This window comes from Oncorhynchus gorbuscha, linkage group LG19 (genome assembly GCF_021184085.1).
Source record: "Oncorhynchus gorbuscha isolate QuinsamMale2020 ecotype Even-year linkage group LG19, OgorEven_v1.0, whole genome shotgun sequence".
In the NCBI taxonomy this organism is placed as follows: domain Eukaryota; kingdom Metazoa; phylum Chordata; class Actinopteri; order Salmoniformes; family Salmonidae; genus Oncorhynchus; species Oncorhynchus gorbuscha.
In genome coordinates this window covers 53,301,730-53,328,904 of record NC_060191.1, presented here as the reverse complement: position 1 = coordinate 53,328,904, position 27,175 = coordinate 53,301,730, and the positions used below count along the sequence as shown (strand labels likewise).

The following is a 27,175-nucleotide window of genomic DNA, read 5'->3' as shown; positions in this document are numbered from 1 at the left end:
CCCAGTTTGAGGTCCTGAGCGCTCTGGAGCAGGTTTACATTGAGGTTCTCTCTGAACTTGGATACGTTCATCTTTCACTTGATCCTGAGTAGTATCCCAGTCCCTGCTGCTGAAAAACATGATGCTGCCGCCATGCTTCACCATAGGGATGGTGCCAGTTTCCTCCAGACTTGACGCTTGGCATTCGGGCCAAAGAGCTCAATCTTGGTTTCATCAGACCAGATAATCTTGTTTCTCATGGTATGAGAGTCTTTAGGTGCCATGTGGCAAACTCCAGGTTGACTGTCATGTGCCTTTTTCTAAGGACTAGCTTCCGCCTGACCACTCTACCATAAAGGCCGGATCGGTGGAGTGCTACAGAGATGATTGTCTTTCTGGAAGTTTCTCCCATCTCCACAGAGGGACTCTGGAGCTCTGTCAGAGTGAACATCGGTTGTTGGTTACCTCCCCGACCAACGCCCTTCTCCCCCGATTGCTCAGTTTGGCTTGGCGGCCAGCTCTTCAAAGAGTCTTGGTGGTTCTAAACATCTTCCATTTAAGAATGGAGGCCACTGTGTTCTTGGGGACCTTCAAGGGTCAGAATACTTTACAAAGCACTGTATATATATATATATTTTATAATAAGCTTTGAGTACTACAATCACCAAAATAAAAGCTTGTCAATCAGGGAGAATTGATCATTCCAAAAACAATGAATTTAACAGTATTGATTTTGTTTTGAGCATAAGAACACCGCATTAGCCATAGCAAAATGCATATAACTGCAGTAAATTAGCTTTTAAACTATAACATTTTCTCTTCGCTCCATTGCAGAATATGTAGTATAGCATGAAATTAGCTTTTAAACTTCAAAAAATTATCATCGCTCCATGGAGAAATTTACATTTACATTTAAGTCATTTAGCAGACGCTCTTATCCAGAGCGACTTACAAATTGGTGCATTCACCTTATGACATCCAGTGGAACAGTCACTTTACAATAGTGCATCTAAATCTTAAAGGGGGGGGTGAGAGGGATTACTTATCCTATCCTAGGTATTCCTTAAAAATGGTAGAATTGCAGGAAATTATGTAGAGAATTTCAGCGCCGACCACGTCCATTGTCATACCCCATGCCACACCCCCCACCTAAGCTCCTTTTCCATCGAGGAAAAACAAATGGGAATAGTTTGGGTTTTTAATCACTACGTTTACTGTTAGCTGTTCAGTGCACGTATAACATGGGTGAGCCTCAGGGAGAAGGACTGTAGTTTTCATTTGGCTGTAGTATCCTGTCACCTCCCTGTTCAACTCTGTTTAATTGCGCATTCTTTTGCATTTATGAAACCTGTCATTTGTCCTGGTACCAGTTAATCCAATTGACAAATAATATAACTTCGTTATTTTTCTGTATCTCATAAGACATTGAATCTTGATGTTTCACTCTGATTGCTTCTCTAAGGAATATCGTACCGACCATTATACACTGCTCAAAAAAATAAAGGGAACACTTAAACAACACAATGTAACTCCAAGTCAATCACACTTCTGTGAAATCAAACTGTCCACTTAGGAAGCAACACTGATTGACAATAAATTCCACATGCTGTTGGACAGGTGGAAATTATAGGCAATTAGCAAGACACCCCCAGTAAAGGAATGGTTCTGCAGGTGTTGACCACAGACCACTTCTCAGTTCCTATGCTTCCTGGCTGATGATTTGGTCACTTTTGAATGCTGGCGGTGCTTTCACTCTAGTGGTAATATGAGACGGAGTCTACAACCCACACAAGTGGCTCAGGTAGTGCAGCTCATCCAGGATGGCACATCAATGCGAGCTGTGGCAAGAAGGTTTGCTGTGTCTGTCAGCGTAGTGTCTAGAGCATGGAGGCGCTACCAGGAGACAGGCCAGTACATCAGGAGATGTGGCAGAGGCCGTAGGATGGCAACAACCCAGCAGCAGGACCGCTACCTCCGCCTTTGTGCAAGGAGGAGCACTGCCAGAGCCCTGCAAAATTACCTCCAGCAGGCCACAAATGTCCATGTGTCTGCTCAAACGGTCAGAAACAGACTCCATGAGGGTGGTATGAGGGCCCGACGTCCACAGGTGGGGGTTGTGCTTACACCGTGCAGGACGTTTGGCATTTGTCAGAGAACACCAAGATTGGCAAATTCGCCACTGGCGCCCTGTGCTCTCCACAGATGAAAGTATGTTCACACTGAGCACGTGACAGTCTGGAGACGCCGTGGAGAACGTTCTGCTGCCTGCAACATCCTCTAGCATGACCGGTTTGGCGGTAGGTCAGTTATGGTGTGGGGTGGCATTTCTTTGGGGGGCCGCACAGCCCTCCATGTGCTCGCCAGAGGTAGCCTGACTGCCATTAGGTACTGAGATGAGATCCTCAGACCCCTTGTGAGACCATATGCTGGTGCGGTTGGCCCTGGGTTCCTCCTAATGCAAAACAATGCTAGACCTCATATGGCGGGAGTGGTCAGCAATTCCTGCAAGAGGAAGGCATTGATGCTATGGACTGGCCCGCTCGTTCCCCAGACCTGAATCCATTGAGCACATCTGGGACATCATGTCTCGCTCCATCCACCAACGCCACGTTGCACCACAGACTGTCCAGGAGTTGGCGGATGCTTTAGTCCAGGTCTGGGAGGAGATCCCTCAGGAGACCATCCGCCACCTCATCAGGAGCTTGCCCAGGCGTTGTAGGGAGGTCATACAGGCACGTGGAGGCCACACACACTACTGAGCCTCATTTTGACTTGTTTTAAGGACATTACATCAAAGTTGGATCAGCCTGTAGTGTGGTTTTCCACTTTAATTTTGAGTGTGACTCCAAATCCAGATCTCCATGGGTTGATAAATTTGATTTCCATTGATCATTTTTGTATGATTTTGTAGTCAGCACATTCAACTATGTAAAGAAAAAAGTATTTAATAGGAGTATTTCATTCATTCAGATCTAGGATGTGTTATTTTAGTGTTCACTATTTTTTTGAGGAGTGTATTTCCAGATTGATCTGAGAATAACTGTTTTTCCATCCCCTCTGCAGTGAGCACTTGTCGTGTGCGTTCACCTTTTTCTTGCACGGGGACAGTAACGTGTGCACCAGCGTGGAGATTGCCCAGCACCAGCCTGTCCAGAGGCTAGGTGAAGAACATCTGAGCCTGGCACAACAAAATGCCAGCCCCCTGCAAGGTGGGTCTAACCAGGCATGGCCTGGTCACCCAGCTATATCCTGGTCACCCAGCCATATCTTATTGAGACAACCGTTGATCTACCTGTCATTGGTTAGATACTAGAATGTCCATAGGTTATTCTTTTTTATATGAAAGGCAATGCAGTAGTGTTTATAATTAAAGCATAGTCTTGCTCCCTGCTGTCATAATTAATTTACTTCTAGTCAAGACTCTATTCTGACCTGTGCTGACCTCATACTTCCTGTCCCCTCTCTCCCTTCCACAGTTATCTTGAGTCCATACGGTCTGAACGGGACGGTCACGGGCCAGTCCTTCAAGATGTCTGACCACCCCACCCAGAAACTTATTGAGGAGTGGAGGCAGTTCTATCCCATCAGCCCCAGCTCCAAGGACCGCCCCGAGGACAAGATGGAGGATGCAGACTGGGAGGACGACTCACTAGCAGCTGTGGAGGTCCTTGTTGGTAAGATGGGGGTTGTTGTGTGTTGTCCAGTGTGGATGTTATTCTAATGGTTAGTATGTGGTATTGCAGTTGTGTGTGTTTTTCTGATGGAGACTCACTGACTAAATGTGTTATGCTGATCTGTTCCAGCTGGAGTTAGGATGGTGTACCCTGCTTGTCTAGTACTGGTGCCCCAGTCAGACCTCCCTGCACTGGCCCCACAGGGATCAGCCAACCCCTCACCCGTCCTGTGTGAGGGCCTGGGGGCCCACAGAGACCCTGCCATGTCCTCTGTCACGCTTACCCCTCCCACATCACCGGAGGAGGCCCAAACAGGTAGCCTTACCATTTACTAATTAGTCTATTAGGACCACAAACTCTGCAAGTGTAGCTGTCTGGGTTCAGTGTCCATCTTTTGAATTATTTAACATTGATGCATTCAAGTTCAATCAATCAAATTTCAACACTTGTTACAAAGTGCTTATACAGATACTCTACCTAAAACCCCCAAGAGCAAGCAATGCAGATGTAGAAGCACAATGGCTTACTGATTATTTTGACAAGTAAGTAGTGTACATGAATACTGACTATTATATTAATTTATATTACGGGTAGGCCTAATCCTGGATGCTGATTTGGTTAAAACCACATTTCAGCCAATGTCTATTCCACAAGTTACCGCTGTCTAAATCTGACGTTGAAATGCCTATTTACTCTGTACCATCTGACTGTGCAATCCAGTCTCATCAGCCCAGCCAGACAATTTATATACTAGATCTACACTAAAAAACATCTAGACATTATCTCCCATTTCTTTTCGACTAACATTTGGTTTTCAACTGCGGATATTTGTATTTACCTTGCTGTCTATCTCTGACATTTGCAAAATTGTTTCAATATTGAAATTCGATCTCCTGCTGTCCCCATAGTAATGAGCATTTCTGGATTTGTGACTAGACAGACAGATTGGCAGCTTTTCTCAGTCAGTCGAAATCATGAATCAGCAATATTTTTGTGTGTTTATGTATATGTGTTATATTTACACACCCACACAAAGAAATGTCAATCGGAAAATACATAATGCAGCTAGTTTGCTGTCATTCCTGCTCCAGTTTGAAGTGATTGTGTTCGCTGTGTGTTCGCTGTGTATTTGGCTATCTCTTCTCAACAGTGGCCTGGCGAGAGAGCCAATGCCAGGTGAAATCGTGCATCATTAGCTCATTGTTATGAATGTATCCCCCAAAACTTTTTGGCGTGACTGTTAGTTGAAGTTGGCTGGCTAGCAAGTAAGGGATAAGAACGTTGTCAGCCATCATGGTGTAACCGATGTGAAATGGCTAGCTAGTTAGAGGGGTGCGCGCTAATAGTGTTTCAATCGGTAACGTCACTCGCTCTGAGACCTTGAAGTAGTTGTTCCCCTTGCTCTGCAAGGGTTGCTATTTTTGTGGAGCGATGGGAAACGATGCTTTGTGTGGGGCAGTTGATGTGTGCGGAGGGTTCCTGGTTCGAGCCCAGGTCGGGGCGAAGAGAGGGGCGGAAGCTATACTGTTACAATGGCAACGGAACATTTAGAACGAGCGCCCGAGTCGTGTCCTTAGGTTTAGAACAAAAAGACTTAACGACTGGGTTATGTCTCTGGCAACCGAACTGATAAAATGAATGACTAGCCGGCTTGGGTAGCAACCCTAGATTTGTGTCAGGACTACATCTTGTGGAAAGATGAAATAGTATGACTAAATACATCAAAACAAAGTCGTTTTTTTTGCTACCTCCCCCCTTTTTATCCCCAATTTTGTTATATCCAATTGGTAGTTAGTCTTACCCGGTTGTTGCAACTCCCGTGTGGACTCGACAGAGGTGAAGTTTGAGAGCCATGTGTTGGTGATGTCCTCGAAGCCAGTGTTTGGTGACTATATTGTCACGGTTTGCCGGCCCTCGACTTCTTCGCGGGACTAACACCTGTGCCTATATATATCTTCCAAACACCGGCTTCTCGGGCATTATCACGTAAGTGTTACTTTCTTTTCCCATGTAGATTCTCAGGCAGCACAGAGGTGGTTGAAGCTCTGCTCGACAGTGGATGGTTTCAGCTCCAAAAGCAGTGGTATCCACGGCAGCAAGATCCCCCGCAGGCTGGCTGCCCAGGTGGTGGAGAGCGTGTGGCAGGAGTGCACTACCAACCGGGCCCAGAACAAGTATGTACACTAAAAGTCAAATCACCCTACTGATTCATATACTACTGGTCTATTGAAGGAGTCTGTCTGCTGAGCTCTGTTTGTCTGGTTCTTTGTCAGGAGGAAGTTTGCTACATTGACCAATGGTACCTGTGAGGAGGAGGAGGTGGACAAAACAGGAGTGTGGGATTTTGTGGAGTTCTCGCATAGGGCACACTGCAACTGCTCAAGGTACTGTGGATCATGTTTATAACGGTGGGGGTCGTTGTAGGCCAGGATTGTCTAACTCAATCACCACACGGGCCATATTGAATAAAAATAATTTACAGGCCAGAAATAGTATGTTTGTTTTTAGAATATAACGTGCATACAACTTCAACCCACACTGGCATTTGTTTTATTGGAAAAATATGCGCCTTTAAAAATGTAAATATTGACCATGGGGTGCTGTATATAGCAATTTAACACGAAACAAGATAAATAATATTTGTCCATCCTATGCTTGCAGATGTGCATTGGCTAATATGCTGCAACCCTAGTAAAACATATTTGAGTTTTTTTTTTTTTGGTGGGTTATTCATGGTCAAGTTTAAAAACCGAAGCCAGACTGCAACATTTTAGTAGCCTAGGAGGACTTCCTGTGTACTTTCCTCCGCTACGTGCTAAAAACGGGACAGCGCAATTGATGTTGAGTTGATGTGCAAGCACATCGGGCTGTAATTTCGTAAAGTAGATGACTCGAATGTTAACTCATTTATACTTGCGTGTGTGTCCTTTAAGGATTTACACAGAGTATAAATTACTACTAATCTAATAGCTTTTTGACACAAAGATGTCTGGCTGGCTCCTGAGTCTGGGAGGAGGTGTGTGTGGCAATGCACTGCCTTTGGCGCTCAACACGTTGGCAGTGCTTGCTGGGACTTGTAGTGCAGCACGTCGTGTGCGGTATGGAAGCGGGCCAAAATGAATTGACAACCCAAATCATTGTGAAAGCTGGAGAGAATTGTCATGGGCCAGATCTGACCTGTGGGCCATACTTTACATGTGTTTTTAGGCTGATAATTTCCCCCCATAACTCACCAGAGTCCTTTAGGGCAGTGGTTCCCAAATGTTTTCTAGTCCCGTACCCCTTCAAACATTCAACCTCCAGCTGCGTACCCCCTCTAGCACCAGGGTCAGCGCATTCTCAAATGTTTTCTAGTCCCGTACCCCTTCAAACATTCAACCTCCAGCTGCATACCCCCTCTAGCACCAGGGTCAGCGCATTCTCAAATGTTTGTTGTTGTTGCCATCATTGTAAGCCTGCCACACACGCACTATACGATACATTTATTAAACATAAGAACCCGGAAACCCGGCTTGTGGGAAGTGACAAAGAGCTCTTATTAGTACCAGGGCACAAATAATAATATTTTAAATATAATTTTGCTCTTTAGTCATCTTACATATAAAACTTTATTTGTTCATCGAAAATTGTGAATAACTCAACACAGGTTGATGAGAAGGGTGTGCTTGAAAGGATGGACATAACTCTGCAATGTTGGGTTGTAATTAAATCATTTTCCACACACAGTCTGTGTCTATTTAGTTGTCATGCTAGTGAGGGCTGAGAATCCACTCTCACATAGGTACATGATTGCAGACGGAATCAGTGTCTTAACAGCGCGTTTTGCCAAGGCAAGTTACTTTGAGCGCAGAAATCTGGAAGTGGCTTCTGATTAAATTAATTTTTCACAGAACCACTTGTTGCAATTTCGACGGGGCTCTCTTGTTCAGATATCGGTAAGTGGACTGGAGGCAGGGCATGAAAAGGATAACGAATCCTAACTAATTGTTTGTGTCACATGTTTTGGGAAAATACCCGCGTAATTGCACACCCTACTCACTCAGGTGCTTCGCTACAGTACCTTGCAGAAGTATTCATCCCCCTTGGTGTTTTTCCAATTTTGTTGCATTAGAACCTGTAATTTACAATGATTTGGATTTCATGTAATGGACTGAGCTCAAAATAGTTGATATTGGTGAAGTGAAATGAAAAAAATTCTAAAACACGAAAAAGTGGTGCATGCATATGTATTCACTCCCTTTGCTATGAAGACCATAAATAAGATCTGGTGCAACCAATTACCTTCAGAAGTCACATAATTAGTTAGATTGCACACAGGTGGACTTCATTTAAATGTCACATGATCTCAGTAAAAATACACCTGTTCTGAAAGGCCCCAGAGTCTGCAACACCGCTAAGCAAGCGGCACTATGAAGACCAAGGAGCTCTACAAACAGGGCAGGGACAAAGTTGTGAAGAAGTACAGATCAGGGTTGGGTTATAAAAAAATATCAGAATAAACTTTGAACATCCCATGGAGCACCATTAAATCCATTATTAAAATATGGAAAGAATATGACACCACAACAAACATGCCAAGAGAGGGCTGCCCACCAAAACTCACGGGCCAGGCAAGGAGGGCATTAATCAGAGGTGCAACAAAGAGATGAAAGCTAACCATGAAGGACCTGCAAAGCTCCACAGAGGAGATTGGAGTATCTATCCATAGGGCCACTTTAAGCCGTACAATCCACAGAGCTGGGCTTTACGGAAGAGTGGCCATAAAAAGCCATTGCTTAAAGTCAAAATAAGCAAACACATTTTGGTGTTCGCCAAAAGGCTTGTGGGAGACTCCCCAAACATATGGAAGAAGGTACTCTGGTCAGATGAGACTAAAATTGAGCTTTTTGGCCATCAAGGAAAACACCATGCCCACAGTGACGCATGGTGGTGGCAGCAGCATGCTGTGGGGATGGGGAAACTGGTCAAATTTGAAGGAATGATGGATGGTGCTAAATACAGGGAAATTCTTTAAGGAAAACTGTTTGACTTCTAGAGATTTGAGACTGGGACAGAGGTTCATCTTCCAGCAGGACAATAACCCTAAGCATACTGCTAAAGCAACACTCGTGTGGTTTTAGGGGAAACATTAAATGTCTTGGAATGGCCCAGTCAAAGCTCAGACCTCAATCCAATTGAGAATCTGTGGTATGACTTAAACATTGCTGTACACCAGCGAAACCAATCCAACTTGAAGGAGCTGCAGCAGTTTTGCCTTGAAGAATGGGAAAAAAATCCCAGTGGCTAGATGTGCCAAGCTTATAGACACGCACCCCAAGAGACTTGCGGCTGTAATTGCTGCAAAGGTGGCTCTACAAATTATTGACTTTGGGGGGGTGAATAGTTATGCATGCTCAAGTTCTGTTTTTTTGTCTTATTTCTTGTTTCACAATTTAAAAAAAAATTGCATCTTCAAAGTGGTAGGCATGTTGTGTAAATCAAATGATACAAACCCCCCAAAATCAATTTTAATTCCAGTTTGTAAGGCAACAAAATAGGAAAAATGCCACAGGGGGGTGAATATTTTTGCAAGCCACTGTATATCACATTTGACATTGTCTGTAAGCTTGAGTTCAGTTGCACAAATCATACAATGATGGAAAGACCTGTCTGTTGTCCTTGTTAATGCAGACAGAGAAGAGCTCCAACTTCTTAATCATAGCCTCAATTTTCACTGTAGTGAAACATATCTCAAGCTGTCAGGCATTCCTTTGGCAGCAAGAGCCTCTCGGTGGATGCCGTAGTGTACCCAAGTGGTGTCAGGAGCAACTGCTTACACGCATGTTACCACTCCACTATGTCTCCCTGTCATGGCTTTTGCGCCATCCGTACAGATACCAACTCATCTTGACCACCAAAGTCTATTTGATGTCACAAAGTTCTCCAGTACTTACATTTTTTTTCCCCAGTGGTTTACAGAAGAGGTCTTCCTTAATTGACCCCCCATAAACGCCATATACCAGGAGCTGTGCCAGGCCTGCCACGTTTGTTGGCTCATCCAGCTGTAACACACACAATTCACTGGCTTGTATGCGCAGCAGTAATTGTTTCAAAACATCTGCCATGATGCTGATGCATCGTGAAACAGTGTTTGATGAAGGCATTGTTAGTATAGTTTTTTGGGGCCTTTTCCCCCAGCCATATCTGTGGCAGCAGGAATAATAAAGTCCTCCACAATAGTATTTATTTTTACCTTTATTTAACCAGGCAAGTCAGTTAAGAACAAATTCTTATTTTCAATGACTGCCTAGGAACAGTGGGTTAACTGCCTGTTCAGGGGCAGAACGACAGATTTTGTACCTTGTCAGCTCGGGGATTTGAACTTGCAACCTTTCGGTTACTAGTCCAATGCTCTAACCACTAGGCTACACTGTCCTAGCCACTCCGGTAGCTCACCATATAAGACGCTTCTAGCTCCTTATTAATGGTATCTGTTGCTTTTATACGTGTCTTACTACTTGAAAGTCATCTTAATTCTCTAACTCCCGTGGCTTATTTTTTAAATTGGCATGTTTTTGTTTCTAAATGTCTGCGCAAGAGTGAAGGTTTCATCGAGTTGTGAGAGTACCTTTGCACCTATAACACACTGTCTGAGGAAAGGCACTGCTCCCAATATAAGTGAACCCCAAATAGATGTAGTTATATTTGCACCTCTTCGATGGTCCAACGTCCCTGTCTGTAAGGTGCTTTCCCGGGTAAGGGGGCAGTAGCTCTTCGGCTGCATCAGATTCACAACTGTCAGTGTCCATGCTAGCTGGGTTAACAACAAAATGTAGAATTACTAATGCTAGCATTGGATGTGCTCGTGGAAGCAGAACAACTTGTCGTCGACAGGTGCAGGTGTAGTACTGCTGGTAGTAGCAGTACTACCAGTAGAACTGGTATGTGTCTCTATGGATGCGGGCCTTGCTTCTTCTTCTTTTTTTACCATTCATCTATTTTCGAGCAAACTGAATGAGCAGCAGCTACATTTGGCTACATACGGACCGTTAGTAGAATTCCCACGAGAGAGTAATGTTTAATGTGTTTAGATGTTAATTATTTGACTAGGCTACCTGTATTTGACATTGGTGTTATTTCGCTGAACACTAGATGGTTTAATTTAGTTTTTGTCAGTGAAACGACTCAAGCGAGGGGAAAAAACCTTGTGTATAGCCCTGTTGGAAAATATAAATGGACTGTCTGAAAATGTTTAAAAAAATAAAAAATAATCACATCCCCAGTTTGGGAATGCATGCTTTAGGGGATCTGTTTTAATCACAGACACCTTGGAAGTGAACATTCAGTAAATTACTATTTAAATAATTTCTCTCTTTACCCCAGGCATAAAAACCAGAAGCAACGATCAGGCAGCACCTCAGGAAACCCCCCGTCGGTGGGCCAGCCCTCACAGCCGCTGCCCAAACACAAGCTGGGCGAGAAGCTGGAGAAGGGGGAGAAGCAGCAGAAGAGGCCCCAGACACCCTTCCACCACCGCAGCTATGTGTTTGAGGAGCAGGCCATGGAGCCCCAGAGGCTGTGTATGAGAACCCAGGATGAGGGCCCCTACCCCAGCCTCCACCACGTGGACACGGCCCCTTCCAAAGCCCCCATGTTGCACACCCACAGGCCCCACCAAGACCTGGCCGGCTCCCCCCAACCCCCCCCTCTCAGCCCCCATCCCTGCGAGCGCGGGGAGGAAGACCCTGGGGCCATGAAGAGCTCCTCCACGCCCATCCACCAACACTTCTACCCCCCCTCCTCCGAGCCCTGCCTGCTTCCCCAAAAGACCTCGCCCGACGAGCCCCACCTGGAGCCCCTGCCTCTGCCTTTCCCACCTGCCTACCCTGATTCCCTGGAACCCACTGTCTATGTGGGATCAGCCATCAACCCCAACGAAGACTCGGCCCACAACCCCTGGAAATACTTCAACCTGCCACGGAAGAAGACCTCCGACTTCTTCACACCACTGTTGCCAGTGGACAAACTACTGGATGACTCTGGGGAAGGAGGAGGGCAGGAGAACATTGTCTCTGTCACAGAGTGAGTACACTACCCCTCTCTTTCAACATTTAATGATAAACCTTACTATAAGCACCAAGGTGATGAGTGGCTATGATAGATATTTGGTTTCTCCCTCTCTCTCTCTCTCTCTCTCTGTGTACATCCACTTGGAGCATTATATATGCAGTTTCCCCTCCTTTCATATGATTACTGATCATCTATTTAACATTGTCTCCTCTCAGATTGATGTCTGGCTCTGGCAGGCCTCTGAAGGTGTCTGAAGACTTGGTGAGGACCTACACCCAGAGGAGGAACAGCCACCTGGTGGCTGCCATGGCTGACGAGGATCAGGAGGAGGAGCCAGACCCCTACGCCTTCGTGGAAGGAGACGAGGAGTTCACTTTCACTGACAAGAAGGACAAACCTGGCTCGGACAGAGAGACCAGCAAGAGACACAAGGTCAGTATCAAACATGAGTTTCTAATAATTAATTCCATAGTTATCCCTATACACTTTTCCTAATCTTACCTAATGTGGTAGGATTTGTTAGTTCAGTTGACTGAGGTGTATACTACGCCTTTGCTTATGGGATGCTGTAGCACAGTGGTTCTCAACCTTTTTTGCTTACTGTACCACCAACTGAATTTTGCTTTGCCTGTAGTACCCCTTGAAGTACTCCCTCGTGCATTTTACCAGTAAGCTTATGGTCTCATGAGTCTTAAGTACCCTCAGTGGTCTTAGTACCCCTGGTTGGGAACCACTGATGTAGCAGATGCCAAGAGAATAACACGTTTTATGCTGGTGTTTGTTTCTCTTAGGGTGACGATGGCAGTGGAACCTCAGCAGATGGTGAGCATTTCTTTCTTGTTGAAGACTTTGTTTTAATCACTCCTGTAAAACTATAAAAGATTGGAATGTCAATAAAATGGTCATCCAGAGTGGTTACTGAGGGGACTTCCTTTTGTTCTTTGTCTTTCTGTGTGTGTGTGTGCAGATGGTCAGGGTGCAGCTGGTGGAAAGCCTGTACCCTCCACCAGCCTTATCCATGAGACAGACCTGGCTGTGTCCATCAACGACCTGGACAACCTCTTCAACTCAGACGAAGACGAGCTAGCGGTCAGTAGAGTATACATTGCCTCTAGAAAGTATTCATACCCTTTGACTTAATCCACATTTTGTTGTGCTACAGCCTGAATTCAAAATAGATTCAATACAAATTCTCGCCCATCTACACACACTACCCCATACTGACAAAATTAAAACATGTTTTTAGAGATTTTAGCAAATTTATTGAAAATTAAATGGACTCCTTTGCTATGACAGTCCAAATTGAGCTCAGGCGCATCAAATTTCCTTTGATCATCCTTGATGTTACCACAACTTGATTGGAGTCCACCTATGGCCAATTCAGTTGATTTTAGAAAGTAACACACCTGTCTATATAAGGTCCCACAGTTGACCGTGCATGTAAGAACTGCTACTACACAATTAAGTTGAATCAACTGTCGATAGATGTTGTAGAGACAGAATTGTGATTAGGCAAGGGGTATTAAATCTTTTCTAGAGTGTTGAAAAATTGGAACTACCCAGACTCTGGCTAGAGCTGGCTGTCTGACCAAACTGAGCAACCCGGCAAGAAGTACCTTGGTCAGGGAGATGACCAAGAACCCAATGAACACTCTGACAGAACTACGGAGTTCCTTAGCTGAGATGGGAGAACCTGCCCGAAGGACATCGGTCTCTACAGTCTATACAGCCTTTCAGCAATCTAGGCTTTATAGAAGTGGCCAGACAGAAGCCTCTCCTGAGGAAAAAGGCACATGACAGCACAAGGCATGAAAATTGTCTTGTGAAAGACTGAGCATAAGGCAAAATATGTCGTCCAATGAAGCAAAACATTTACTATTTTGCCTGAATGTAAAGCGCAATGTCTGGAGAAGCTTAGCTCATCACACATCTAACACCATCCCTACTGTGAAGCATGGTGGTGTCAGCATCATGTTATGGGGATGCTTTTCAGCGGCAGGGACTGGAAGACTAAGAATGGGGGGGGGTGAATGGAGCCAAATACAGGTAAATACTTGATAATAACCTGCTTTAATGTGCAAACAACCTTAGACTGTGGCAAAGATTTACCTTCTAACGGGACAACGACTCCAAGCATACAGCCAAAGCAAGGCTGGATTGGCTTCAGAACAAGAATGTGAAAATCCTTGAGTTGCCCAGCCAAAGCCCAGTCTTGAATCTCATTGACAATTTGTGGAATGACTTGAAGATTGCTGTCCACTGCTGCTCCCAATTAACAGAGCTTGAGAAAATCTGCAAGGCAGAATGTGAGAAAATCCCCAAATCCAGATGTGCAAAGCGGATACAGACATACCCATGACGACTCAAAGCTGTAAATGCCGCCAAAGGTGCTTCTACAAAGTATTGACTGGGGTGTGAATACTTATTTAAATGAATGAAATGAAAAATATTTCTCAAAACATTTGTTCACTTTGGCATGGGAAATTGTGTGTAGATTAATTTTTTTATTTTACCTTTATTTTACTAGGCAAGTCAGTTAAGAACAAATTCTTATTTTCAATGACTGCCTAGGAACAGTGGGTTAACTGCCTGTTCAGGGGCAGAACGACAGATTTTGTACCTCGTCAGCTCGGGGATTTGAACTTGTAACCTTTCGGTTACTAGTCCAATGCTCTATCTAACCACTAGGCTACCCTGCCGCCCCAGGATGGGTGGGAATTATTTTTTTACTCCAGTTTTGAATTCGGGCTGTAACAATGTGGAATAAATTAAGAGGCGTATGAATACTTACTGAAGGCACTGTAGTTCCCATCTACATTGGGGGGACATTGTTTGGGTTACATATCCTTTTGTCTGTTTCCATATCTCCCGTTGATACTTTGCTAACAGAACATTGTGTAAAGTCTTAATAATTATCTCTACATGTTTTGATCAAAGCCTGTTTAAAACATTCTAAATGTTCTCTCCCCAGCAGCCTGGATCCAGGAGAGCAGGAGTTCATGGAGACAAGTTTGGCAGTAAGGAACACAAAACATCAAATCTGGACCCTCTGTCCTGCATAAGTATGTTCCCTTTCTCCAATTCCTTCCCTAAAGTTCCTCTTTAGGTCATCACTGTATCCTACATTAATTTACCAAACAATAGGGTGATTCCCCCGTTCACCTTCCTGTCCCCAGGCTCAGCTGACCTGCACAAGATGTTCCCCACCCCTCCCTCCCTGGAGCAGCACACCATGGGCTACTCCCCCATGAACACTGGGGGCAAGGACTACGGTGGCCTGGAGACCGGGGTGGGCCTCACTCTGCTGGATGGGAGCCAGCTTAGCAGCCACTACAAGATGGAGGTGGAGGAAGGCTTCTGCAGCCCCAAGCCCTCTGAGATCAAGGTAACTTAAAGGCCCAATGCAGCCATTTTCAACTCTATATCAAATAATTTCTGGGTGATAATTAAGTACCTTACTGTTATTGTTTTCGAATCAAATTTCATTTGTCACATGTGCCGAATACAACAGCTATAGACATTACAGTGAAATGCGGGGCTATATACAGTGTGCTGGTACAAGGTCAATGTGTGGGGGAACCAGTGTCGAGGTAATATATATGTAGAGTTATTAAAGTGACTGGCATAGATAACAACAGAGTCGCTGCAGTGTAGAAGGGGGGGAGCAATGCAAATAGTCTTGGTATCCATTTGATTAGATGTTCAGGGGTCTTATGGCTTGGGGGTAGAATGGGTAGAAGCTGTTTAGAACATCCTTGGACCTAGACTTGGTGCTCCGGGACTGCTTGCTGTGCGGTAGCAGAGAGAACCGTCTATGGCTCAGGTGGCTGGAGTTTTTGACAATTTTAGGTCCTTCCTCTGACACTGCCTGGTATAGAGGTCCTGGATGGCAGAAGCTTGTCCCCAGTGGTGTACTGGACTGTACGCACTATCCTCTGTAGTGATGCAACCAGTCAGGATGCTCTTGATGGTGCAGCTGTAGAACCTTTTGAGGATCTGAGGACCCATGCCAAATCTTTTCAGTCTCATGCGGGGGAATAGGTTTCGTCATGCCCTCTTCACGACTGTCTTGGTGTGCTTGGACCATGTTAGTTTGTTGACGTGAGAACAAGTTGAGAACTTGAAGCTCTCAACCTGCTCCACTACAGCCCTGTCGATCAGAATGGGGATGTGCTTGGTCCTCCTTTTCCTGTAGTCCACAATCATCTCCTTTTGTCTTGATCACGTTGAGAGGTTGTTGTCCTTGCACCACACGGTCTGGTCTCTGACCTCCCTATAGGCTGTCTCATCATTGTCGGTGATCAGGCCTACCACTGTTGTCATCGGCAAACTTAATGATGGTGTTTGAGTCGTGCCTGGCCATGCAGTCATGGGTGAACAGGGAGAACAGAAGGGGACTGTGCACGCACCCTTGAGGGGCCCCTGTATTGAGGATCAGCGTGGCAGATATGTTGTTGCCTACCCTTACCACCCGGGGGTGGCCCGTCAGGAAGTATTGGATCCAGTTGCAGAGGGAGGTGTTTAAGTCCCAGGGTCCTTAGCTTAGTGATGAGCTTTGAGTGCACTATGGTGTTGAACGCTGAGTCGTAGTCAATGAATAGCATTCTCACATAGGTGTTCCTTTTGTCCAGGTGGGAAAGAACAATAGAGTGCAATAGAGATTGCATCATCTGTGGATCTGTTAGGGCGGTATGCAAATTGGAGTGGGTCTTATGTCCCTGGGATAATGGTGTTGATGTGAGCCATGACCAGCCTTTCAAAGCACTTCATGGCTTCTAAGCAGAGAGCAATTTCTCAAGCAATAATTTTCTTAGTACTGTCTGGGAGTGGTCGGAGTGTGGGGCCTAATTGGATGATCATAATGGGAGAGGGATATGTAACCTGAAAAATAGCCTTTATTAGCAGAGGTTTGAAATGCTCTTTGTTTTTGGTCTATTAACTTGATGTTGCCAGGCATGCCAAAACTTCATCCCACCAAAACGGGCAGAATTTCCAGGTGGTCTTTTCAAGCAGCTCTTACATTATCATTTTCACAGTATTATTTTTACCTTGTGTGGAAATATTTCTTTAAGCACAGTTAAATCTAATTTCTAACTAGACCGGGCCTTTAATTGGCCTTTGAACACTTCAGCCTAGCGTGGAAGTTCTACATTTTTGTCATTTAGCAGGTACTCTTATCCAGAATGACTTGCAGTTAAGTACATTTTTCCCTCTGAGGTTATCCAAGCCAGTGCTTGTAGGAAAATACAAGTGCAAGATTGTTTTTTTAGGGGGGGTGGGGGATAAGACTGACACTGTCTATTCATGCTGGTGTCTGCTTCAATGCTTTTTCTTACCTTAGACTTGCTGAAGTGTTAGTGGCTTATTTTCATTCTCTTCCCACATTATACCTCCAGGACTTCTCGTTTGTTTATAAGTCAGAGGCGTGCAAGGCATTCACGGGCTGCTCCATGTTTGCTCCGCTGAAGATGCTTCCCAGTCAGTGTATGATGCCCATCAAGCTGCCAGAGGACTGTGTTTACACACCCAGCTGGAACATGGGCAAACTGGAGCTCATACCCCCTGTGCCAACCATGGGCCTCCTTACCAAAGACGGGTAACCAATCAAACTGGTCCTCTTGAGTTATTTAAGTCTCATATACCCACATGTGTCAGGGGTTTTAATGTGTGTGCTGTTGTCTCCTTATTTCAGTAACATCCCCAGTGTGGAGCCAGACTACCAGAGCTACACACCACAGACCCACACTCCCTTCATGTCCAACAGTGCCCCACCCAGCAACAGCGGCACGGGCATCCTGCCCTCCCCGGCCACACCCCGCTTCTCCGCCCCCACCCCACGCACTCCCCGTACCCCACGCACCCCAAGAGGGCCTGCCAGTGTCCAGGGATCGCTCAAATACGACAACTCTGACCTCTACTCGCCTGCCTCCACCCCTTCTACTTGCCGACCTCTCAGCTCAGTGGAGCCAGCCACTGTGCCCTCCATCCCTGAGGCCCACAGCCTCTACGTCACCCTCATCCTCTCTGAGTCTGTCATGAACCTCTTCAAGGACTGTAACTTTGACAGCTGCTGCGTGTGCGTGTGCAACATGAACATCCGTGGCGCTGATGTGGGCGTGTATCTTAACGACAACGGCGAGGCCCAGTACCCCTGCACTTGTGGTTTCAGCGCTGTGGTCAACCGTCGCTACGGCAGCTCGGCCGGTCTCTTCCTGGAGGATGAGCTGGACGTGGTGGGGCGTGGCTCGGACGCCGGCCGGGACTCTGAGAGGCGTTTCCAGGAGCTGCGCGCTGCCTCCCTTCACAGGACCGGCAACTCCACCGAGAGGCCCCCAGACGAGCTCATCCTGTTGCTGCAGGATCAGTGCACCAACCCATTCTCCCGCATGGCTGGAGTTGAGTACCCCAAGGCGTTGTCCTCCGGCCCCTCTCACTCTTCTCTACGGGTAGAGGAGAGGGACTGCTATAACGACTGCTACATGGCTCTGGAGCATGGCCGGCAGTTCATGGACAACATGTCAGGAGGCAAGGTGGACGAGGTGCTGGTTAAGAGCACCTGTCTACACAACTGGCCGAAACGCAAAAGTGAGTCTGCTCCTTCACTCATTGATAATGCACAAACTTGTTTCCCCTCCTACTCTTTACTGCTTTTCCTCTCTCTCTTCCTACTCCTCTTATGTAAAAACCCAGTCTTCTTGGTTAGGTGTATGATTCTGAGCCTTCCCACCCTCTTGTCTCCAGCTGCAGAAGTGAGCAGGCTGTTCTCTCAGGACGTGCTGCGGGTGCTGCTCTCCCTTCAGCCTGTACTCCAAGATGCCATCCAGAAGAAGAGAAGTGTACGTTCCTGGGGCGTTCAGGGACCTCTCACCTGGCAGCAGTTTCACAAGATGGCCGGCAGGGGATCCTACGGTAAACACAAGGACTTTAAAAATCAAGCAATAATAATACATAAAGATCCAGGGTTTTTTCTGGATCAAAAACAGGCTTAGGTGGTGGCCTGTTGGTGTGGCTGAATTGAATAGAATTCTTGCAATTCTATAAATGTCTCCACGGAGCTGAGAACTGGAAGAAAAAAATGTGCAAATTTTGTGCTATTCTACTCCACGTTTTACCGTGGAGCTGAGAGAATCTTGCAGTTTAATGCAAATTTCCTTCAATTTTACATTTTGTCATGGAGTTGACAACTTTGCCGTTTTGAAATATAATTTCCTGCAATCCATGAATTTTGACTTTGTTAATGCTGTGTTCTTTTGCTTAAACATAATGACAGAATCCATACTACTAAATTTAGTTCACCCTTATTGTCTAGCTTTTATTTTGGTGATTGTAGTTCTCAAATATAATATGATATAAAAATATATAGGTCCATTATCTTTTCCCTGGTATCACATGCGCTCTAAATATGTAATGATCATATAGATTTTATCAGGATTTTTTGGAGTCAGAAACAAGTGTTTAATGTGACAACCTACATTTATTTTTTAACTTTTTTGTTTCTGTAATTTAGCAGACGCTCTGATCCAGAGCGACTTACTGGAGCAAATAGGTCTAAGTACCTTGCTCAAGGGCACATCAATATATTGTTTCACCTAGTCGATTCCAAACAGCGAACTTTTCAGGTACGGCCCCAGCGGTCCTATCCGCTAGGTTACCTGCCGCCCTCAACTCCTTCTGCAATGAGTCTGACTGTCCCTCCTCTCTGAACCATTAGGCACTGACGAGTCTCCAGAGCCCCTCCCCATCCCTACCTTCCTGGTGGGGTATGAGTATGACTTTGTGGTGCTGTCGCCCTTCGGCTTGCCTTACTGGGAGAAGCTGCTGCTGGAACCCTTCGGCTCCCACAGGGACGTGGGATATGTAGTCATCTGTCCCGAGAATGAAGCTCTGCTCCGTGGGGCTAAGAGCTTCTTCAAAGACCTTACGGCCGCGTACGAAGTAAGCGGGGACACACACACTCTCACGCACATAGACAACCTCGATAGTCTAATAAAACATGTTTTTTTTTTAATGGTACATTTACCATTATTTTTCATCTTTGCAGGCCTGTCGACTGGGTCAGCACAGACCAATCTGTAAGACTCATGCAGATGGAATATTGCGGGTTGGTACAGCAGAGGGCAGGAACCGGGCAGAGCAGCCTCTCAGTGACTGGTTCCTCAAGATGGCCAGCAGCAACGGAAACAGCGAAGCCTTCAACAAACTCAAACTGTATGCCCAAGTGTGCCGGCATGACCTGGGTACGTCTTCATTAGATTGCCATCTTCTATTTCAGCAGATTGTACTGAATAAGAGATGGGATCTCTTTTCGGTTTATAATTTTTGATGTGGCTTATACAAGAAGCAAATATTCAGATGTAATTTATTGGTTATTTTCTGAGTTGAGTTTAATATTTGACATTGGCTATATTTTTCTTTACTTATTTGTTACTCTCATCAGCTCCATACCTGGCTGGACAGTCTCTGGACAGCTCTCTGTTAAACCAGCGTGGCCCCACTGTGGCCTCCCCTCAGTCCTCCTCCTCCCAGTCCCCCAGCTCCACCACCCCCTCCTCAGGTCCCCAGAGCTCCACCAGCAGCAGCACTGCCCAGCCTGCCAACACCAACAGCACCCCACCCTCCTCCACAGGCCCCCAGGCAATGGGAGGGATAGGGGGAGTAGGAATACCGTCGGCCAAGCCCAGCTCCTACACACCATACGGGACATCAGGCCTGCAGGGCAGCGTCTCCCAGAATGGGCCCCAGTCGTGTCCTCAGACTGCAGGGGAGAATGGCCCCCCTGCCAACCAGCCCCAGGCCAGTACCGAGCCCATAGAGACGTATGTAACCCCACCATCTTGCATCCTCAGGTTTAGTCACACGGAGTTTAAATGATTTTCTGTAGCACCACTTGTAGCCCCAAATTTGTAATTGACTCGCACTTGGAATAGGTTGAATTACGACTGCAAAACCTTACCCATCTCTCCCATTTTTATGCACCAGACTTGTCTGGAAAATAACATTTGGCCTGCTAAATGTCTTTAATACTTAAAGCTAGTTCATTATTGGCTGTTGGACCTTTGACGCCACTGCTGCTCTCTCTATAGCACATTGGAGAGAGACAAGGTGGGCGTCCCTACAGACGGAGAGTCCCATGCTGTGACGTTTCCGCCGTCCATTGTGGTTTACATCGTGGACCCCTTCAGCTACGAGGACGGGGGGAGGGACACCCACTCCAGTGTGTGGACACTGGGTCTGCTGCGTTGCTATGTGGAGATGCTCCAGTTCCTGCCACCTCACATCAGAAACTCTGTGTCTGTGCAGGTAATGGAGGACTTGACACATGTAGCCAGACTGCAGACTATTCACATTTATGTTCAGCACATTGGCTCTACAGACAAGTTATCTCAAACCCCTGTGGGGGTTGGTGTGTTTAAAAAGGCTGTTTCTAACAATATGATGTGTTGGTCAGATCATTCCCTGTCAGTACCTGTTGCAGCCTGTGCGCATTGAGGAGCGCCATCTGTACGGTCAGCACCTCAAGTCCCTGGCCTTCTCAGTGTTCACGCAGTGCAGACGGCCCCTCCCCGGCAACACCAACATCAAGGCTCTGACGGGCTTTGGCCCAGGCCTGGCCATTGACATGGCACTGAGGAGCACAGAGGTAAACCGCACATAGGAAACTGCACAAAACCTCACAAATATTATTCCTGGATTGATTTAGACTGCTGATCGGTTTTTAGAAACTGTCACAATGTGAATGGTCTGTTTTAATATAACATCCTGGTCTTTGGCTAGTCCTTGCATATACCTTGATGATCCAAGAGACCACTGCTCTGTTGAATAAAGACAATGGCTTACTAAATACAGCTTGCTAAGTGAAACATAAGGAACCATTGGTTTGACCCATGACCTGACTTTTACACCTGTGCAGAGACCAGAATGTCTGCGTCTGTACACACCACCGTTCATCCTGGCACCCATCAAGGACAAGCAGACAGAGCTAGGGGAGACGTTTGGTGAGGCCTCTCAGAAGTACAATGTGCTGTTTGTGGGCTACTGCCTGTCGCATGACCAGCGTTGGCTCCTGGCCTCCTGTACTGACCAATCAGGAGAGCTTCTGGAGACATGCATCATCAGCATCGACGTGCCTAACAGGTCAGTGACACACACACACAACCTGCCAAATGGTAGACACTTGACATGCAAACAAATTCAATTCAGGTATCTTTCTCTTTCGTGACTGTTTGTTGTGTCCTCTGTCCAGGGCTCGGAGGAAAAAGGGCTCAGCCAGACGACTGGGCCTGCAGAAGCTGTGGGAGTGGTGTCTAGGTTTGGTGCAGGTGACATCACTGCCCTGGAGGGTGGTGATTGGCCGTCTGGGCAGAATGGGCCACGGAGAGTTACGAGGTATGCCACACTAGTCCAAACTCCACCAGATGGGGGAGATATACACTGAACAAAAAATATAAGCCTAACATGTTAAGTGTTGGTCCCATGTTTCATGAGCTGAAATAAAAGATCTCTGAAATTTTTCACATGCATGATTTGGCTAGTCCTTGCATATACCTTGATGATCCAAAAGACCCCTGCTGGGGACAATAAAAGGTCACTCTAAAATGTTCAGTTTTGTCACACAACACAATTCCACATATGTCTCAAGTTGTGGGAGTCTGCAATTGGCATGTTGACCTTAGAAATGTCCTCCAGAGTTGTTGCCAGAGAATTGAATGGAACCACATGTAACAACACCAGCCAAGGATCTCTATATCCTGTGGCATCACCTGAGACCAGCCATCCGGACAGCTGATAAAACTGGGTCTGCACAACCAAAGAATTTCTGCACAAACTCAGAAAACATTTCAGGGAAGCTCATCTGATTGCTCTTCGTCCTCACCAGGGTCTTGACCGGACTGCATTGTAACCGACTTTAGTGGGCAAATGCTCACCTTCGATGGCCACTGGCACGCTTGAGAAGTGTGCTCTTCACAGATGAATCTGTTTCAACCGTACCTGGCAGATGACACACGGGAGGGGTGTATTGCGTCGTGTGGGCAAGTGGTTTGCTGATATCAACTTTGTGAACAGAGAGCCCCGTGGTGGGGTTATGGTATGGGCAGGCATAATCTGTGGACAACAAACACGATTGCATTTTATCGATTGCAATTTCAATGCACAGATATACAGTGACACGATCTTGAGGCCCATTGTAGTGTCATTCATCCGCCACCATCGCCTCATTGTTCAGCTTGATAATGTACGGCCCCATGTTCGCAAGTATCTGTACACAATTCCTAGAAGCAGAAAATGTCCCAGTTCTTCTCTGGCATGCATAATCACCAGACATGTCACCCTTTGAGCATGTTTGGTATGCTCTGGATCAACGTGTACAACATGTTCCAGTTCCCGCCAATATCCAGCAACTTCGCACAGCCATTGAAGTGGTTTTCTAATCCACGCCCCTACCTTTTTTTGAAGGTATCTGTGACCAACAGATTCATATCTGTATTCCCAGTCATGTAAAATCCATAGATTGGGGCCCAATTAATTTATGTCAATTGACTGATTGCCTCATATGAACTGTGACTCAGTAAAATCTTTGAAATTGTCACGTATTGCATTTATATTTTTGTTCAATATATTTATTGTTGTGCCCTGACTGACGACATCTTCTATCTCCCTTTGTTTTCCAGATTGGAGTATTCTACTGAGCAGAAGGAACCTGCAGTCTCTCAGCAAGCGCCTCAAGGAGACCTGCAGGATGTGTGGCATCTCTGCCGCAGACACACCCAGCATCCTCAGCGCCTGCCTGGTCGCCATGGAGCCCCAAGGCTCCTTTGTCATCATGCCAGGTAAAAACTAACAAAAGTTGAACCTTGAGTGTTGGCAGCACAATGCGCCCTTGCTTCCCCCGTCTGAGTCCACGGAGTTTCCTGAAATGTTTTTGATGTCTGTATCGTGGTAACCCCTCTCTTTGCTGTGTAGACTCTGTGTCGACAGGCTCAGTGTTCGGCCGCAGCACCACTCTGAACATGCAGACGTCCCAGCTGAGCACTCCTCAAGACACGTCCTGCACCCACATCCTGGTGTTCCCCACCTCGGCAATGGTGCAGGTGAACAACGGCACCACCGAACAGAACCTAGACATCGCCTTCAACCCCATAAACCCTGGTCAGTAACACCACACACACACTGTAGATGTTGATGCATTTCTAGGCTCTGGCTGTAGTCTGGCTCTACACAGGGCGACGTTACCCGAAACAGGGAGACAGAGCAACTCTCTGTCTAAGCTCCTGGGATATAGTATCGAATGACTCTTTGTGTTTATCGCTCTCCATAGATGGTTCAGATGGGATGGGCATCTTTGACCTGTTTGATAACGACATGGTGGACCCTGACCTCATCAACATCCTGCCTAACTCCCCCACCACCTCCCCTGTTCACTCCCCGGGTGGACACTATCACCAGGGGGGAGACGGCAGCAAGGTAAGCCCCTCTGCCCCTCCACAACACTACCAACAGGAGTATGCTTACCTGACAACTGGTAAATGAGGGTTGAATAAGGATTGGTGGTGTCCCTGTGTGTTCCAGGGCCAAAGCACAGACCGTATGGAGTCCCATGAGGAGGCCCTGAACATCCTGCAGCAGCCTATGGCTCTGGGCTACTTCATCTCCACTGCCAAGGCTGGCCCCCTACCTGACTGGTTCTGGTCAGCCTGCCCCCAGGCACAGAACCAGTGCCCACTGTTCCTCAAGGTACCCATCTACCGCTCCTCTGACAGTTAACCTGCTCGCAAAGGCTTAAGTTATTCTCGGGTCCTAAAACTCAGCATCACATTTATGCGTTACTTAAATGTGTACTTGATCAGGATTCCTGTCATTTGAATGGTTCCCTGTTCTTCTAGCTGACCTTCTGTCGTCCCTCCCCAGGCCTCCCTGCACCTCCACGTGTCCTCGGTCCAATCAGACGAGCTCCTCCACAGCAAACACTCCCACCCTCTGGACTCCAACCACACCTCAGATGTGCTCAGGTACACTGCTCAAATGGAATGGAAGCCATATGAAATAACAAATGGGCAATACATTGATTTGATAGGCAGAAAAAAGGGGTGAATTGAATGTATATTTAGTTATACCTAGTGATGGGGGTTCTGTAGCTCAGTTGGTAGAGCATGGCGCTTGTAACGCCAGGGTAGTGGGTTCGATCCCCTGGACCACCCATATGTAGAATGTATGCACACATGACTGTAAGTCGCTTTGGATAAAAGCGTCTGATAAATGGCATATATTATGTGCTCTCTTCCCCTGAAAGGTTTGTGCTGGAGCAGTACAACGCCCTCTCCTGGCTGACGTGTGACCCTGCCACTCAGGACCGGCGCTCCTGCCTGCCTGTTCACTTTGTGGTGCTCAACCAGATGTACAACTTTATCATGAACATGCTCTGAACAAGGATATCAAGGGGGATGTATGGACCTCATCACATCATGAAACAAATGGTAGGGGATTCCCTGAAGTGGATGGATCTTCAACACTGCAGGTTGGGGGCATGGCCATAAGGAACCCCCCCCCCAGCCAGATTCTCCATGGCAGCACTGGAGGTGTCCTAGCCTATCAATCAAATGCCAAGTGTCCATTTTGGATGATAAGGGACTTTTCATAAAGAAGAATAGTCTTTTTAATAATCTTAGATTTCAATCTTCTGATAAAATTTTATCTTAATGAAATGCCTGCATATATATATATTATTTATTGTAAGTTTTTAAATGTCATTTGTATTTCTTTATCTTTTATATATAAAAAATCTAAAGGTTGTGTATTGCCATTTCACTTTAAAAGGAATTGGTTTAAAATGTAAAGTAATTTTCTCAATTACAAAACCAAAACCTGTTCAAGTGAATTTGCTGTAGGCCACTTTTAGAGTATTATTTTTTCAAAGGGTATTGCCCTGATGTACAGATTTATGTAGGCTGGGCATTTATATCCCCTCCTTTTGAGTGGACATGATTTACAGCTCAGCCAAAGTGGCGGAGTCTGTTGCACAGTAATTCAATGCATTCAGATAAATGGGATATGAGGTACAGGTTGTCAGATTATATATTTTATATGACAGATTTAGAGAATTGTGTGTATATGTGTGTACATATAAATGTGTGCCGCTACAGATGGTGCAGCTTCTGTTTTAGGAATAAAGTGCGTCTACCTATTCAATTGTTTTGTCTCTTATGGAAACATTGCAATGTTGCGGAATGGAGCGATTTCTTCCGGTACAAGGTTCTAGCCCTTGTTTGTTAAAATCTAACTCAGAATGCAAATGTTACCTCTGTCCTTGTTAGCCACACCCTCACTGCTGGGTGAGGGTTGGATTGGAACATTAATGAGATGTTGTTTTAGGGGTTGACAGGGCCATGGCTAGGGTCCAGATGGGTCCTTAATGGACCACGGGTTTAGGGTTACCCCCATTTAACCCCTACCCCAGCTAAATGGATTTGGCAGGTCGGTAAGAGTGGAATTGGCTAACTGAGGAGAACAGCTCATCCCAAAGCCTCATCCAATAACCGCCTTATGTTGAGTCTAATGGGATCCCATTGGAAGGGTAGCTACTTGCCTCATTCGTTAGTGGGCATTAGGGACAGTGTGCCAGAGCTGTCATTTGAGGGCAATTCTAGTGCAACACAACTATTCCTGTCACACTGAAATCATCTGGGGACCAAGCAGCGTACAGTATGGACAAATTAAGTGTGTATTTATTGGAGTTTGGGCCAATATGGGTACACGCAAGGCTGAAGGGATGTGAGATCAGATCTGTGACTGTCAGCATGTTCTTCAGGAATCTCAAATATAATTCTGTGTTCATAACATCTAGTTAATCGCTTTTCATATCTCAAAACGCTTTAAGCAAACAAATGAGCAATCATGACAGGTCAGCCAATAGAGGCCAAGTCTTTAAAAGCTGTATCCCCTGAAGATGGAGGGGGTCAGTTCATGGCTTGATTGGAGAGAGCTGGTCAGATGATGGTAGATGGAGTCTTCTGCTGATCTTGTTGAGGGCAAGTCTGGGAACCAGCCTGATTCTTATAGCCACTGGACTTCTCTTCCACTCTGTGGAACATCACTTGGGTGATGCCTCAGCAGCTCTGGGTGCCAGAAAGCTCACCAGAGTTTCAGAATAGTAGCCAGTCATCCTCATTCTGAGCCCTCGGCATCAGTATTCCTCTCACGCTTTAGGCGACTTTTCAAGTAGTGTTCTCAAATACCAGCATAGGACTGGGAAAAGTCCACTTGAACACCCCTCCAACTGCTAATTACTAGTGGGAAACTTGTCTACCATCTGAGCTCCGACTTCTCCCACATGCTGAACGCTGATGTCACATACAGTACTAAGGAAATTATCTCTAACAGCATTTTCTGCAGTTAAAGCGAATAAAACATTTAGAAAAAGCCATGTAAGATGTTTTTAACTCCTTTTCTTTACAAGCATGATAACCATAAACTGAAAG

General features: G+C 46.0%; 1 protein-coding gene across 2 annotated transcripts in view; it reads left to right on the top strand.

Annotated features, from left to right (window-relative positions):
• The window catches only part of LOC124005433 (mediator of RNA polymerase II transcription subunit 13-like), a 31,971-nt gene extending 6,090 nt beyond the window's left edge, over nucleotides 1-25,881 (top strand). Inside the window, exons 4-30 of one of the 2 annotated variants that reach the window (XM_046314701.1) lie at nucleotides 3,043-3,188; nucleotides 3,456-3,653; nucleotides 3,783-3,968; nucleotides 5,668-5,827; nucleotides 5,927-6,037; nucleotides 11,016-11,714; nucleotides 11,918-12,134; nucleotides 12,494-12,524; nucleotides 12,670-12,791; nucleotides 14,677-14,764; nucleotides 14,879-15,087; nucleotides 17,099-17,298; nucleotides 17,395-18,287; nucleotides 18,444-18,611; nucleotides 19,414-19,637; nucleotides 19,744-19,939; nucleotides 20,140-20,518; nucleotides 20,786-21,002; nucleotides 21,151-21,342; nucleotides 21,613-21,836; nucleotides 21,946-22,088; nucleotides 23,372-23,530; nucleotides 23,664-23,849; nucleotides 24,019-24,164; nucleotides 24,270-24,434; nucleotides 24,609-24,709; nucleotides 24,991-25,881. In XM_046314701.1, coding sequence (XP_046170657.1) covers nucleotides 3,043-3,188; nucleotides 3,456-3,653; nucleotides 3,783-3,968; nucleotides 5,668-5,827; nucleotides 5,927-6,037; nucleotides 11,016-11,714; nucleotides 11,918-12,134; nucleotides 12,494-12,524; nucleotides 12,670-12,791; nucleotides 14,677-14,764; nucleotides 14,879-15,087; nucleotides 17,099-17,298; nucleotides 17,395-18,287; nucleotides 18,444-18,611; nucleotides 19,414-19,637; nucleotides 19,744-19,939; nucleotides 20,140-20,518; nucleotides 20,786-21,002; nucleotides 21,151-21,342; nucleotides 21,613-21,836; nucleotides 21,946-22,088; nucleotides 23,372-23,530; nucleotides 23,664-23,849; nucleotides 24,019-24,164; nucleotides 24,270-24,434; nucleotides 24,609-24,709; nucleotides 24,991-25,123 — 5,893 coding nt within the window. In that variant the 3' untranslated portion in view covers nucleotides 25,124-25,881. Of the gene's footprint in view, nucleotides 1-3,042; nucleotides 3,189-3,455; nucleotides 3,654-3,782; nucleotides 3,969-5,667; nucleotides 5,828-5,926; nucleotides 6,038-11,015; nucleotides 11,715-11,917; nucleotides 12,135-12,493; nucleotides 12,525-12,669; nucleotides 12,792-14,673; nucleotides 14,765-14,878; nucleotides 15,088-17,098; nucleotides 17,299-17,394; nucleotides 18,288-18,443; nucleotides 18,612-19,413; nucleotides 19,638-19,743; nucleotides 19,940-20,139; nucleotides 20,519-20,785; nucleotides 21,003-21,150; nucleotides 21,343-21,612; nucleotides 21,837-21,945; nucleotides 22,089-23,371; nucleotides 23,531-23,663; nucleotides 23,850-24,018; nucleotides 24,165-24,269; nucleotides 24,435-24,608; nucleotides 24,710-24,990 lie in introns of both variants that reach the window. The other variant, XM_046314700.1, reaches the window with a different exon arrangement.
• The last annotated feature ends 1,294 nt before the right edge of the window (nucleotides 25,882-27,175 follow it).